The sequence below is a fragment of the Onychostoma macrolepis genome, chromosome 19 (assembly GCF_012432095.1).
Source record: "Onychostoma macrolepis isolate SWU-2019 chromosome 19, ASM1243209v1, whole genome shotgun sequence".
Taxonomy (NCBI): domain Eukaryota; kingdom Metazoa; phylum Chordata; class Actinopteri; order Cypriniformes; family Cyprinidae; genus Onychostoma; species Onychostoma macrolepis.
The window spans coordinates 7,762,663-7,775,380 of NC_081173.1; the positions used below are offsets into that span (position 1 = coordinate 7,762,663).

Consider the following 12,718-nt stretch of genomic DNA (forward strand, 5'->3'; position numbering starts at 1 on the left):
CCAAATAGCCCTTTTTAACATGGTCCACCAACCCTGTCGTCATACAAATTTTAATTACATTTACAATCACAGTTTAGTTCACAAAGGTGAAATATATTCTAACAGTACTATGTGCATTTCTCTCATGCTCTAAGGTGAAATTCAGTGTGAGGTGTGTTCAGTAGTGACGTTTGACCTTCTCATCCACGCCTGAAGATGTGACACATCCTTCAGAAATCATTCTAATATGCTGATTTGCTGCTCAAAGAAACACATTATTAACTTTATAGTAATTTTTTTGTATAAATCATTCAATTGTATAGGTTTACTAGTAAACCAAAAGGTCCTTAAAGCCTATACTTACTTTATTATGGAGTAATGCAGTATATAAATCATAAGCATTGATTTAATCTGAATAAAATGGCTTCTTGTTGTCCTCTTACAGACGTGCTCCAGTCTTGTTCCATTAGCTGTAGTGTTAGTGGGTTGGCTGACAGGGAAACATATCAGAAATGAAAATACAAGCATGTCTTTGAGAATGACAGGCTCAGGGAGATGTTGGCGACTCGGGTGTCAGTTTATATTTGCCACGGGGCTGACAGGGGTTTTGCTGCATCTGGAGGAGCCACAGCATGGAGAGAATCAGTGCGGCACAAACCATTTTGAGTGGCCTTTAATTAGAAAGGCATAACGAACTGAACCCATAATCCCTCCAGATCAGTGACAGGAAGAAAGTAAATAGCGCAGCGCATTAAAATGCAAATAACACTGCAGTACACTGTTACTGTTATGAAAAGTCCATAAACATTACTCCAACATCACTGGATTTGAAATTAGTAGTTGAAAATGTGGCAGGGCTCCAAACTGATTTAAATGGTCACAAGTAACATTAATAGCAATTTAAAATCTAGTGACCATTTTAAAAAAATCAATCATGAAGTCAGGGACTTTTCGATGTTTGTTGTATGTTTTTGCGTGTTGAGAAAAGCTGTCAATCTGTGTATTAGTGGTGGGGATTTATCAGTGAAAGTTTCTGCAGGTTACATCGTTAGGCCAGTAGGTGGCAACAAGTGATTGTCTTTGAATCATTCAATGATTTTCTCAGAAAAAAAAAACAAAAAAAAAAAACATGAATTAATTTGTGAATGAAACAAGTGACTCCCTGTGTCCATGTATGTTTACTAATTACTTACTTACAATATAGTAGGTGAAAAACAGTGTGTAAAAAGAGTAGTATGTCTGAATTCACAGTATTCTCGCCTCCAGCGAGATTTTAAAGTGCATATCCAGTGGACACTTTACTATCCCACAAGATCACGTGAGAGGATTTGTGAATAGCATTGAAGCGACACAACTGATGCCGTAAGTCACATAACCATGACAATGTGACAAATGTAGTATGTCTTAATTACATTCATTCTTATTAAAATGAAGAACATAGACAGTATATGATTTTGGATGCTGTTATTGACGTTACGAGTGAGTCATTGAATTATTCATTCAACGGATTAGTTAAAAAATACCACTTTATTCAGGAACACGACTAATGTGTGTTGTTGGCAGTGCAATTATGGCCTGATTTAGTTTAAAATTACTGTGTTTTATGTTTTAATAGTGTAAACTGCTTGCTTTAAAGCCATCTATTGTTTATAGTGCTGTCAAACGATTAATCGCATCCAAAATAAAAGTTTTTGTTTACATAATATACTGTATGTATGTGTACTGTTTATATAAATTATGTATATATACACACATGCATATATAGCTATATTTCAGAAAATATGTTATTTTTATATATTTTATAAAATATTTTATTTCTATAGTCTGGAGCCTTATGTTCCTCTTTCTCTCAGACAAGAGTTGGACTACTATGTCTAAGTGTTAGCCATACTTGAAGTACTAAAAGACACTGATTCAGTTAAGTAGAGTATGTTTTTGTAAGCCAGAGGGACATTGTAGCTCATCCGCTGACTGTGAAAAGCAGGGCTCGGCAGTCTTACCATCCCCCTTTATTGATGTTTCCTTTTATTGTGGCCCTTTACAATACGCTAGATGTTCCCTCTGGCTGTCAAACGTCTTTGTGTGCTATATGATGTGGGATAAGGTGCTACACACTGTAAAGGAACTTCTACCTCTTATTTAATTTTTACGGGACAGTAAATTATAATCCCGTAGAGCTGCTTTACTGATAGTGAGGATGTGGCACGTTATAGACTGCTGGAAATGTAAAAGCACCCTCTTCAACCACACAGAGAGAAACACACACTTTGCAACAGGGGGGAAAATGACATGCGTATAGATGTATTTGATCAGAAACACTGTATGTAGAACCTACAGCTATGCACATCCTTCTGATGGCTCTTAAAGCATCTAAAGTTTATTTTTTAACAAGATTCCATCATTTGGTCAGATTTTAATAGTTTGAGCGGCACATTTCAACACATTTTCTGTCATAATTTAATGAAGGCTTTGAAAAGAGGCTCTTAATAAACGATGGGGCAGTTTGACCCAACAGCAAAGCCACATCCTTAGCGAAAGTGTGTGTGTGTGTGTGTGTGTGTGTGTGTGTGTGTGGTCTCTGTGTAATTAACCTGCAGAAGGGATGCTAATCCTGCACTCATCTGCTGAGAGTCCAACTCAAACAACTCATTTGCTTAAAAGGCTGTTTACTATAGATTGACAGCTTGCTTTTCCTGTCTCCCTCCTTCTGTGTATGTGTGTGTGATTACTCTTTCACACACAGGACTGGAGACTATTAAAGAAAAATAAGTATCTCAGCATTCCTCTCAGCTGAGACAAATTAAGCTAATCATAATACAACAAAATAAGAGAGATCATACAAAATGTTTTTTTTTATTATTATTTTATTTAGTACTGTCCTGAGTAAGATATGTTACATAAAAGATGTTTACATGTACAAGACAACAAATAGCTGAAATTATTAAAATAACCCCCTTCAAAAGTTTGGGAACCCTTGGTTCTTAATAATGTGTGTGGTTACCTGGATGATCTACGACTGTTTTTTGTTTTGTTTTGTGATGGTTGTTCAGGAGTCCCTTGTTTGTTCTGAACAGTTAAACTGAGCACTGTTCTTCAGAAAAATCCTCCATGTCCTGCAGATTCTTCAGTTTTCCAGCATCTTTTGCATATTTGAACCCTTTCCAGCAGTGACTGTATGATTTTGAGATCCATCTTTTCACACTGAGGACAATTGAGGTACTCAAACACAACTATAAAAAAGGTTCAAACATTCACTGATGCTGCAGAAGGAAACACGATGCATTAAGAGCCGGGGGGTGAAAACATTTGGACGGGATGAAGTATTCCCCGGCTCTTAAAGAATTGTGTTTCCTTCTGGAGCATCAGTGAATGTTTGAACCTTTTTTAATAGTTGTGTTTGAGTCCCTCAATTGTCTTCAGGGTGAAAAGATGGATCTCGAAATCATACAGTCACTGGAAAGGGTTCAAATGTGCAAGAGATGCTGGAAAACTGAAGAATCTGCAGGACATGGAGGATTTTTCTGAAGAACAGTGCTCAGTTTAACTGTTCAGTACAAACAAGGGACTCCTGAACAACCATCACAAAACAAAAAACAGTCGTGGATCATCCACGTAACCACACACAGTATTAAGAACCAAGGGTTCACAAACTTTTGAAGGGGGCTATTTATTTAATTATTAATAATTTCAGCTATTTTTCTGTCTTGTGGACTACATGTAAACATCTTTCATGTAAAATATCTTACACAGGACTGTACTAAATAAAAAATAACATGCATTTTGTATGATCTCTCTTATTTTGTTCAAATTATTCACATTTTCACAGATTCTGCAAGGGGTTCCCAAACTCTCGCATGCTACTGTATGTCATTATGGCGTCTCATAAGTATGGTTTGGATAAAATTAGTTTTCTTTCTGTTTAAGGTCCCAGGGACCCAAGTGCAATAGTGTAAAATAATTATAGTAATTTTTACCTATTAAATTCCATTGAAATGTTTTTAGTATGTTTTTAGTCGCTTTGGATAATCAAAACCAGTAGACAAATATCATTGATATTGTTGAAGCTTCAACTGTGTCATTTCAACTGTTCATTTGACCACAGAAAAAAAGTAATAATGAAAATCTGAACTAAATAACAGAAAATAAAGCACAAAACAATCATATATACACTACTGATGAAAATAAGGAAAAACAAGATTATTTATATGACACATTTGTGACTCCAACCACCTATTTTTATGCGCATTTTAGAATGTTGCATAAAAGAAATGCTAGATGGAAGAGCCAAGATGCGCATAAATTCTAAAAATGTGCATAAAATACTTATGCGCACAATTGAGTAGGATAAACTTTTTATCTGATAAGAAAAAATGCACACCGAAACACATTTACCGAATAAATTCCACCATGTGCATCAGAAAAGTCATGTGACTGTGCACGATGGGACGGGATAACTTGACTAACCAGCGGACCGATCTCGTTGCACAGCATGTGAAATGTTGTTTTGGTCGTTCTGAAATGCCTGAGCAAAGTCTGTCATCAAAGTATTTCTTGTCTTACACGACTGCATTCCCAAACAGCAGGCATCCACCTCCAAAAGCAATGACAGCATTTATGCGATATTCCAGTTTTGCGCATAAGTTAAATTTGAATCTGATATGGAAGAGATAGATTGGACAGAATCATCTCATCTCAGAATTGTCTTGGTTCTTTGAACCTCTATGAGTGAGTCTGAGGTCCCAGGGCTCTGGCTTAGTCTCGTCTCATCTGTCTGCACTGGGAACCAGAGGTTTGGACTTGAATCGATTCACTATTCTGAGAACAGCTTGACTTGACTTCAGATCACTTGGAATAAGTCATTTTTGACAGTTCCAGATGGGAAGTGTGTATCAAAAAGTTAATCAAAAGTTTGAGGGGACAAAGCAAGCCTATTAGTGTGAAATGTCATTCAAAATAACTGATTTGCTGGTGTTTATATGCATTATCCCAGCACGCAAGTTAATCACGTCTGGACCTGTTTGGTAGCAGCACTGAAAAACAGATTTACAGCCCACAATAACTGGCATAAGCTAGCTAATTATCTTCCATATTTCATTCCCATTTCATTTTGCAAATCATAATCATGGAACCCACAAATTCATGGCTATTCAAAACACATTTATATTGTATATGCTAATTACACAAATCCATTTTACACCAGTAATGTACAGTTGTATCATCATCATCTTCTTCTTCTTCTTCATAATAATAATAATAATAATAATAATAATAAATGTATGACTAATAATAATAAATCATAAGTAATAATAATAATAATAATTAATGTAATAATACAATAATACATTAATTAAAAGCTAAACAGATAACAACAATTATCATAATAATTAACTTAATTATAGAAGTGATAAATTATATTAAAACTAATAACAGCAATAATAAATATATTAATAAATAATAAATATGATAAACTTAATAACAAAAATAATATTTTTATTTAAACAAACATACAAATAAATAGTATATATTTTGTATAATTCGTTAGTAAGATTTGGAGGCCACCTTAAAAGCTTGATTATTAAAAACAAAAACCTAAACGACAACAATAATAGTATAATAAATAATATTAAATAAATATAATAACTATAATGACAAATAAAGAATTATTTATAAATTAAAAATATATATATTAAATCTAATGTAATAAATTGTAATAAACTAAACAAATACTAGTACTACTACTACTACTACTACTGCTAATGATAATAATAATAATAATAAAATATATTATATCATATCATATCATGTCATAAACTTAAAATAATAAAAAAATATTTGAATGAAAATTATGTTTTTAATTAAAAAGCTCAAATGAATGAATGGATGAATGAATTATGTATACTTTATTTGTAAGATCTGGAGGCCACCTTAAAGGCTTGACTCAGTCTGACTTAATATACAGAGGCTAAAGGCTTGATGACACAAAGTTTGTCACAAAAAATCAATAGACTGAGTGAAAATTCTCACTCATAGAAAAGGCTTTCTGACTTACTCTGACTTACAATACTGTTATAATAAAAATATTTGTTGTTAAGACATATCTCTTAATAGCTCATATAATTTAATCACCCGAGGCAAAATGTAAATCAGCACAACATCATTCACATTCACATAACAGTACTATTTTCTCCCTATATACAGTATAAAGCTGCATATGGAATATGGGTCAGTCCCAGTTCGACTATTATATCTAGACATCCGTGTGTGTCTTCTGCACATTCACACACATATAATAATTCCCTCAGAGTGAGTCCTCCTTTTGCGCTCTCAGCCACATCCACTGCCAATTAATAGCAGCACAGATCCTGTATCAAAAACCTCCTCTTGTTTTCCTCCTTAACTTCCAGCTCTCGTTCTGAGCATCCATGTCCATTATTCCCAAATGTTTACATACCCTTCAACCTCCGGCGCCGTCAGCACACTTCACAGCTCACACTGAGGTTAAGTAGTTTGAGCAGCACAAGGCTGTTTTCCGTCTGAGCACCTGTTTAATAGGTGCCCTGTGAATGTGAGCGTGCTGCTGTGCCAAACTCCCTCGACTGTTTACTGTAACAGTAATGTGTAATGCAGCATGACACCGAACGCTGTATTCCCATCACAACTGCTTCTGCAGCAATGTTGTAAAGACATTTAACCTCCTTTCATGTAAAGAACAAAGGGCAACATGAGAGCAAATTAAGATTTGTGCCCTCCCCTTTAGTAACATTGCACGCTTACACTGTAGATAGCTTTGTTTGTTATAACTGGAGCATTCTAACTTTGTTGTTATACGTTGCTTACATGCAGTGTGCAATATATACTGTATACTTTGCTCAGTATTTAAATATGTAAGTGGTTTGAGAGCATAAGTGTCACGAATCTGGTCTCTGCTATTTTGCCATCAGAGGGCTCCACTACCATTCAGTCTATTTTCCACTGGACTCCATTTCCCATAATCCCATGCATAGGAACTGATTATAGACTCACCTGTTTCCCATCAGTAGACCATTTAAGCAGCACACACTCACACACACACACTCACGGCTAAGTATTGAATCCTGGTTTCTTGTTCTCTTGTTTCCCTTGCCTAGTCTGCCTTGTCGTATTTTTGACCTTGGACTGTTTACCTTGTGTTTCTGTGATTGCTTGCTTCCTGCCCTGACCATTGCCTGTTTCTGTATTACTCTTTTGTCTCGCACTTCATTGTTGTTTGCTGATGGATGACCCTACCTGTTCCCTATGCTCTACGCTCTTTTTAAATAGAGCCTGCACATGGATCTCCAACTCTGTTGTCACGCTGCCCTGTTAAAATAAGGAGGGTCAGTTATGACACTCTTACTATTTAATGGGAGTATACAGTATACAATTTGCTTGTTTCAGTTCTCTGATTGGAGGAGATTCTCTGCAGAATCATGGGTAATGTAGTTTTTATCGGGAATTCTGATGCTAAACCTGCTTATTTAAAAAATCAGTAGAAATAATGCCAGCTGATGGCTTCAACAAAAGAATATAGTATCAATTAACAACTTTGGAGCTCACAGTAGGTCTGTCTATAATGGTTTGCAAGGTATTGTTAAAAAACAATTCCCCTATGGAGAAAAGGAATGAGAGTGTTTTATTTTTATTTATGTTTTTTACCTCAGAAACCGACTGCTGCACTATGATACTATAATCATCACATCCTTCTTGACTCATTATATTTGATTGTTATTATTTGACAGTATTTTACTTTATTATTAATAGATTGCAGCATTAAGAAAATTTGGTTTAAAAAGGCAAAATAACTTTTTTTTTTTTTTTAATTTGTGAGATTATAACTGGATGCCATTTATTGAATTAAACAGGTTCCTTTATTATAATGAGAGAGTTCTGGTTTTGTTGTGTTGCACATATGCAACTCAGACAGCTTTGTTGATTATAACAGTAGCACTATAATCATCAGAGAGGATCTGGCAACCCGCTGATGAATAATGTGAGTCAGATCTGCTCTGCGACCTTAGTGATCTAGAGACAATCAAGACATACAAAACACTGAACAATGTGTGTGACTCATAAAATTATATAGTAGGCCAGAGACGATATTTGTACTGGATAAAGAAGATATAAGGGCCATAGATGTGACTCAATAAATAGAGAACTTGCACATTACACTCAGAAAGTCATAGAGTTCACTGTAGTAAACATGGCAATCACATATATCCTGTTTATGAAGGAAAGCTTTGCCCCTTTGACTTTGACTTTTCATCTTTCTGTCAAAAACACGTCTGTAAATGAGCTTTAACCTCAGTGCTTTTGTTAAACCTCAAATAACACGCACACACACACCTCCAAATCCAATCCATGTCTCCACGTTGTCATCCTTATGAAATAATTGCAGTTTATGAACACAGAGCAATGCCAGGAAGAGAGAGGGCAAGGGCTATACAGCACACTACCAAATTAACTCTACACTAATCATTTCTGTCGCATGCTAATTTAAACAATATTAATATTTAATATACAAGCAAGGGAACCCTGGTACACATAAAGTCAAATTAGGCAGTGAAGAGACAAATGAGAAGACAGTGAGATTAGAGCCCTGCTCTCTGTTGAATTCTGCTCAATAGTCTTTAATCAGCACCTCTGTCATCTCACTGACTGGCTGGCTTTAGCTGTCAGCAAAAACAGCTGTGTGTAAATCCAACCGAAGACTATCCAACAATAGTTCTCATTTGAGCATCCCCTAAAGCCTCTTAAGGAAACAATTCACTCTGAATATGGATTTATTATTTACTCACCCTAATGTCTTTTCAACCTGTATGACTTACTTTCTTCAGTGTAACACAAAAGGAAAAGTTTAGCAGAATGTCCAAACTGCTGTTTTCCATACAATAAAAGTGAATGAGGACTGGGGCTATCAAGCTTCAGAAAGGACCAAAAGTGCACCATGAACGTTGTCAAGATATGTGCACTATATTCTTTTAAAGTCTTACAATATTTTATAACAGACCTAATTTAAATCTTCATTCTTCATGTCATTCATCTTCATTAAACTCTTCATTGATCCCCTTGGTTGCATACATTCAAACATGATGCATTAAGACGTATCACATAGCAGATTTATGTCAATGCCATCAAATGGAAGTAAAAATCCCATTTATTTTCTTTATAGGGGAATTGATTTTTGCCATTAATGTATAAACCTGTAATGACAGGTCTACTGTGAGCTATGAGGTTGTTAATCAATGGAAAATGGATTTGTTGAAGACATCAGTTAGTCTTAAAATAATCATGTTTACCATAAAACCTCAGTGAAAAACTACATTACCCATGATTCTACAGAGAATCGCCACCAATCAGAGAATCTAAACAAGCAAATTATGCCAAAAAACTTGTGCCGCCCACTCCCATGAAGCACTACAGTTAACTTGCTGGGATATATATAGGGTACAACGGGGCTAAAGGTCCACCTTAAGAAAAAATGTGCTATTCACTGCGCCTAAAATCTATAATTGCAGAAAAAATATATATATACGTTGTATTGAACATTAATGGAGCAACAGATTTTGTGTGAAAATAAATCATTCAAGTTGTTTATTTTGTTTAAAAATCTTATAAATGTATGAGGCGGCAAGGGGTAAAAGGCCCAAGGTATTAATACAAATACTTCAGCTAAAATAATGTTTTTTTTAAATAATGTTTAAAGTTAATACTTGTTCAAAACAATCACTTTAGCAAAGTTTGTACTATTTTCTGCTTATTTTGAAAAACAAAATAATTTTTGTTCAATAAATGTAGTCATTAAAATATGTTAATATAAAAATATATATTTTAAAATACAGAAAAATTTTTTTTTAATAAGTAAAGATTCTGAAAGCATTGAAGGAGATCCAATAATAATTGAATATATATTTACAGTAGTAACAACAAATTATATTTTATTATATGATATGATTAATATCATGTTTTTAAATATGATGGTTTCATTCTAAACATGGTGATTATATCTAATATGGACACCCATCAAAGGTGCCTTTTACCCCGGGGCGCATTTAGCCCCTTTGTACCCTATATATATATATATATATATATATATATATATATATATATGTGTGTGTGTGTGTGTGTGTGTGTATGTGTATATATCTCAGCAAGTCAACTGTAGTGCTATATATAGGGGTGGGGGGGTCCCCCTCGGTCCGTTCACTGCGGGGCCTGGTGCGACCACACCTTGTCTTGTGACTCATTGATTGATGTACCATATTTGAATATACGTTAACAAGAATGAGATTTTGTGTGATGTGTGAACATTCTTCAAAGTTTCTCTTTTTGTGTTCAATGGAGGAAAGAAAGTCATACAGGTTTGTAGTCTGAGGAAATGGCTGAATTTTTTTTTTTTTTTTTTTCATATAACTATCTCTTTAAGATCTAAATGAATGGATTAACTCACTGGCTTAACTACTTTGTGTTCAAACACTGAAGAGACAGAATAACAATCACTTCTGATGCTGATTGGAAACCAAAATGGGTTGAGGGTCATTGAGAGCAGGTGGTTTGCGTAATTAAAGATATTCTGGGATGAGGTTTCTAGGGTCTGAAAGAGCCTTGACAGTAGCCTACTGTAAATCGCATTCTGAGGTGGAGAGATGGACGGGGGGATGGGTGGGGTCTTCATAATAACGAGACTTAGAGAGCTCTCCGGCACTACTAATCAACATGAAAGCCAAACAGACCCAAAGGCGGTGGAAAAATGGCACATAGAGAGGCGAGGTTTTCTTTATGTATGTGTGTGTGTGTGTGTGTGTGTGTGTGCGATATCACAGTGTGTCTCTGCGCTCCATCAATACTCAGTACTCAAGTTCATCCCCTGAGGATTCTCCCTCACACAGCTTTCACACTGACTCATACATGCCGCTATTATTCCACTCGCCGCTGCTCCAGCATCTTCACACGCAATGAAATATTAACAAAGTTTTTCTTGTGAAAAATAGCACTGGACCGTGCTAGAAAGCTGCGGCTTGGAGTCTCTAGCAACAGTGCTTTAGAGCAGCGCTTCTCAACTGGTAAAAAATACAAACAATGCTAAATGCTAAATAATAAATGCAGTCATATAAGCATACATTGTTAGCATAACTAAATAAATAGGCTAATCGATGTTTACAAGATGGCGAAAATACTTCCCATCATTGTTGACGTCAAAGGAGTTGTCAACACCTTTAGAGATGCCAAAGATCGTGCGTCGAATCAAATTCCATTGTATTTTGATGCAATTTCATCTGTATTTGGTAGAGGCTAGCCAAACTGGGCAGATGACAATATGGAGAGGTTTCATGACATTCTCTTACTTAAAAGAAGACAGTTAAAACTTAACTTAACACAGTTTTTGTCGACTACAGTATTTTGGCCGATTAATTATTGGCTGCCGAGAGTGTGAAACCATCGAAATTTAAGACGCACAATGATTTTGCATATTTCAGTTCATGGTAGTGTGAATACATTTCAGCATTTGATTTTAAGGACACATTTGTTTACTTTTGCATGATAAACTACATTCATTTTGGCTTGCCACCTGAATTCCAGTGTAAAATCTGGATCTGAATGCAAAAACAATTGCGAAAAAGATTTAGTGCTAAAAGACACATTGCTGAGTACAAGAAAGATCTATGCCTCCTTTCTTTCTTCCATCTAATTGCAAAGCCATTAAGTGATTAATAAACATCCAACATAATGAGACATTATATCACTCCACCCACTATTTCCACCCTCCAATTGGGAACAAAACAAGCCAAGTCCAGTAAACAACTGTTATCTGAAATCCTGATCAACAGCGAGTCAAAAGATACTTCAACCATCAGCAGTAAAAGAAAGAGAGATGCTACTTACAAGAATTCCTCTTGCTGCCGCTGGCGGATCCTGGGGAAGACATCCCAGAGCCGCTGCTGAGTCTGACCAGGAGTCTTGCAGTTGGAGTGCCGGAGTGTTGATGTTCGTTTACAGCACAGGCCACCCGCCACACATCTTGAATGTCTAGACAAGCAGCACTGGAGGATTAGAGACACACACACACGGCCAATGATGCTGTGGAGCAGTGCAGCTTGCAGCAAGTGCTCGGCTATCTGATGGACCGAGAGGCTGAGCAGCAGTGAGTAGTAGATAGGAATGTACCACTCAGCATCTCAGGAGGGGAACCACTCAGAGAGAGAGAGAGGAAGAGAGAGACTGCATTAATAGAGCATGGAAATCATGAATAGAAGAGGAAGAAGAACACAGAAGATGACAGAGTGAGACCAACATTCTGCAAAAGATCTTTTGTATCCCACAGAAGACTGAAAGTCATACAGGCTTGGAATGGCATGAGGGTGAGTAAATGATGTACTATTCCTTTAGTTCACATTTTTACATTCACACAGGTCAGGGAGTAATATGCAACCTGCTGCAATCTTTGCTCATTTCTGGCCACAGATTTGAGCCACTTACCTGATCTGTACATGCCATGTGATTAATCACTCGTGGCACAATAGTGCAATGAAAAAGCTGATTGCATAATGACAGCAAAAGAACTCTTACAGTCCCAAACCCTTCACTACTAATCATCCTGATGTCTAACAATGACAACAAAGGTACAAGACAGGATATTAGTCCAATTTATGTATTTCAAGAGCCTTCCAAAAATCAGCCACTGATAAATCCCAATGTCCATTTAAAAAAAAGAAAAGAAAAAACA

The 12,718-nt window shown here is 35.9% G+C and overlaps 1 protein-coding gene across 4 annotated transcripts in view; it reads right to left on the bottom strand.

The window, feature by feature from the left end:
• The window catches only part of dtnbp1b (dystrobrevin binding protein 1b), a 47,974-nt gene extending 35,881 nt beyond the window's left edge, over nucleotides 1-12,093 (bottom strand). For all 4 annotated transcript variants that reach the window (XM_058753597.1, XM_058753595.1, XM_058753596.1 and 1 more), the window contains exon 1: nucleotides 11,878-12,093. In XM_058753597.1, coding sequence (XP_058609580.1) covers nucleotides 11,878-11,920 — 43 coding nt within the window. In that variant the 5' untranslated portion in view covers nucleotides 11,921-12,093. The remainder of the gene's footprint in view (nucleotides 1-11,877) is intronic.
• Nucleotides 12,094-12,718: the final 625 nt, after the last annotated feature.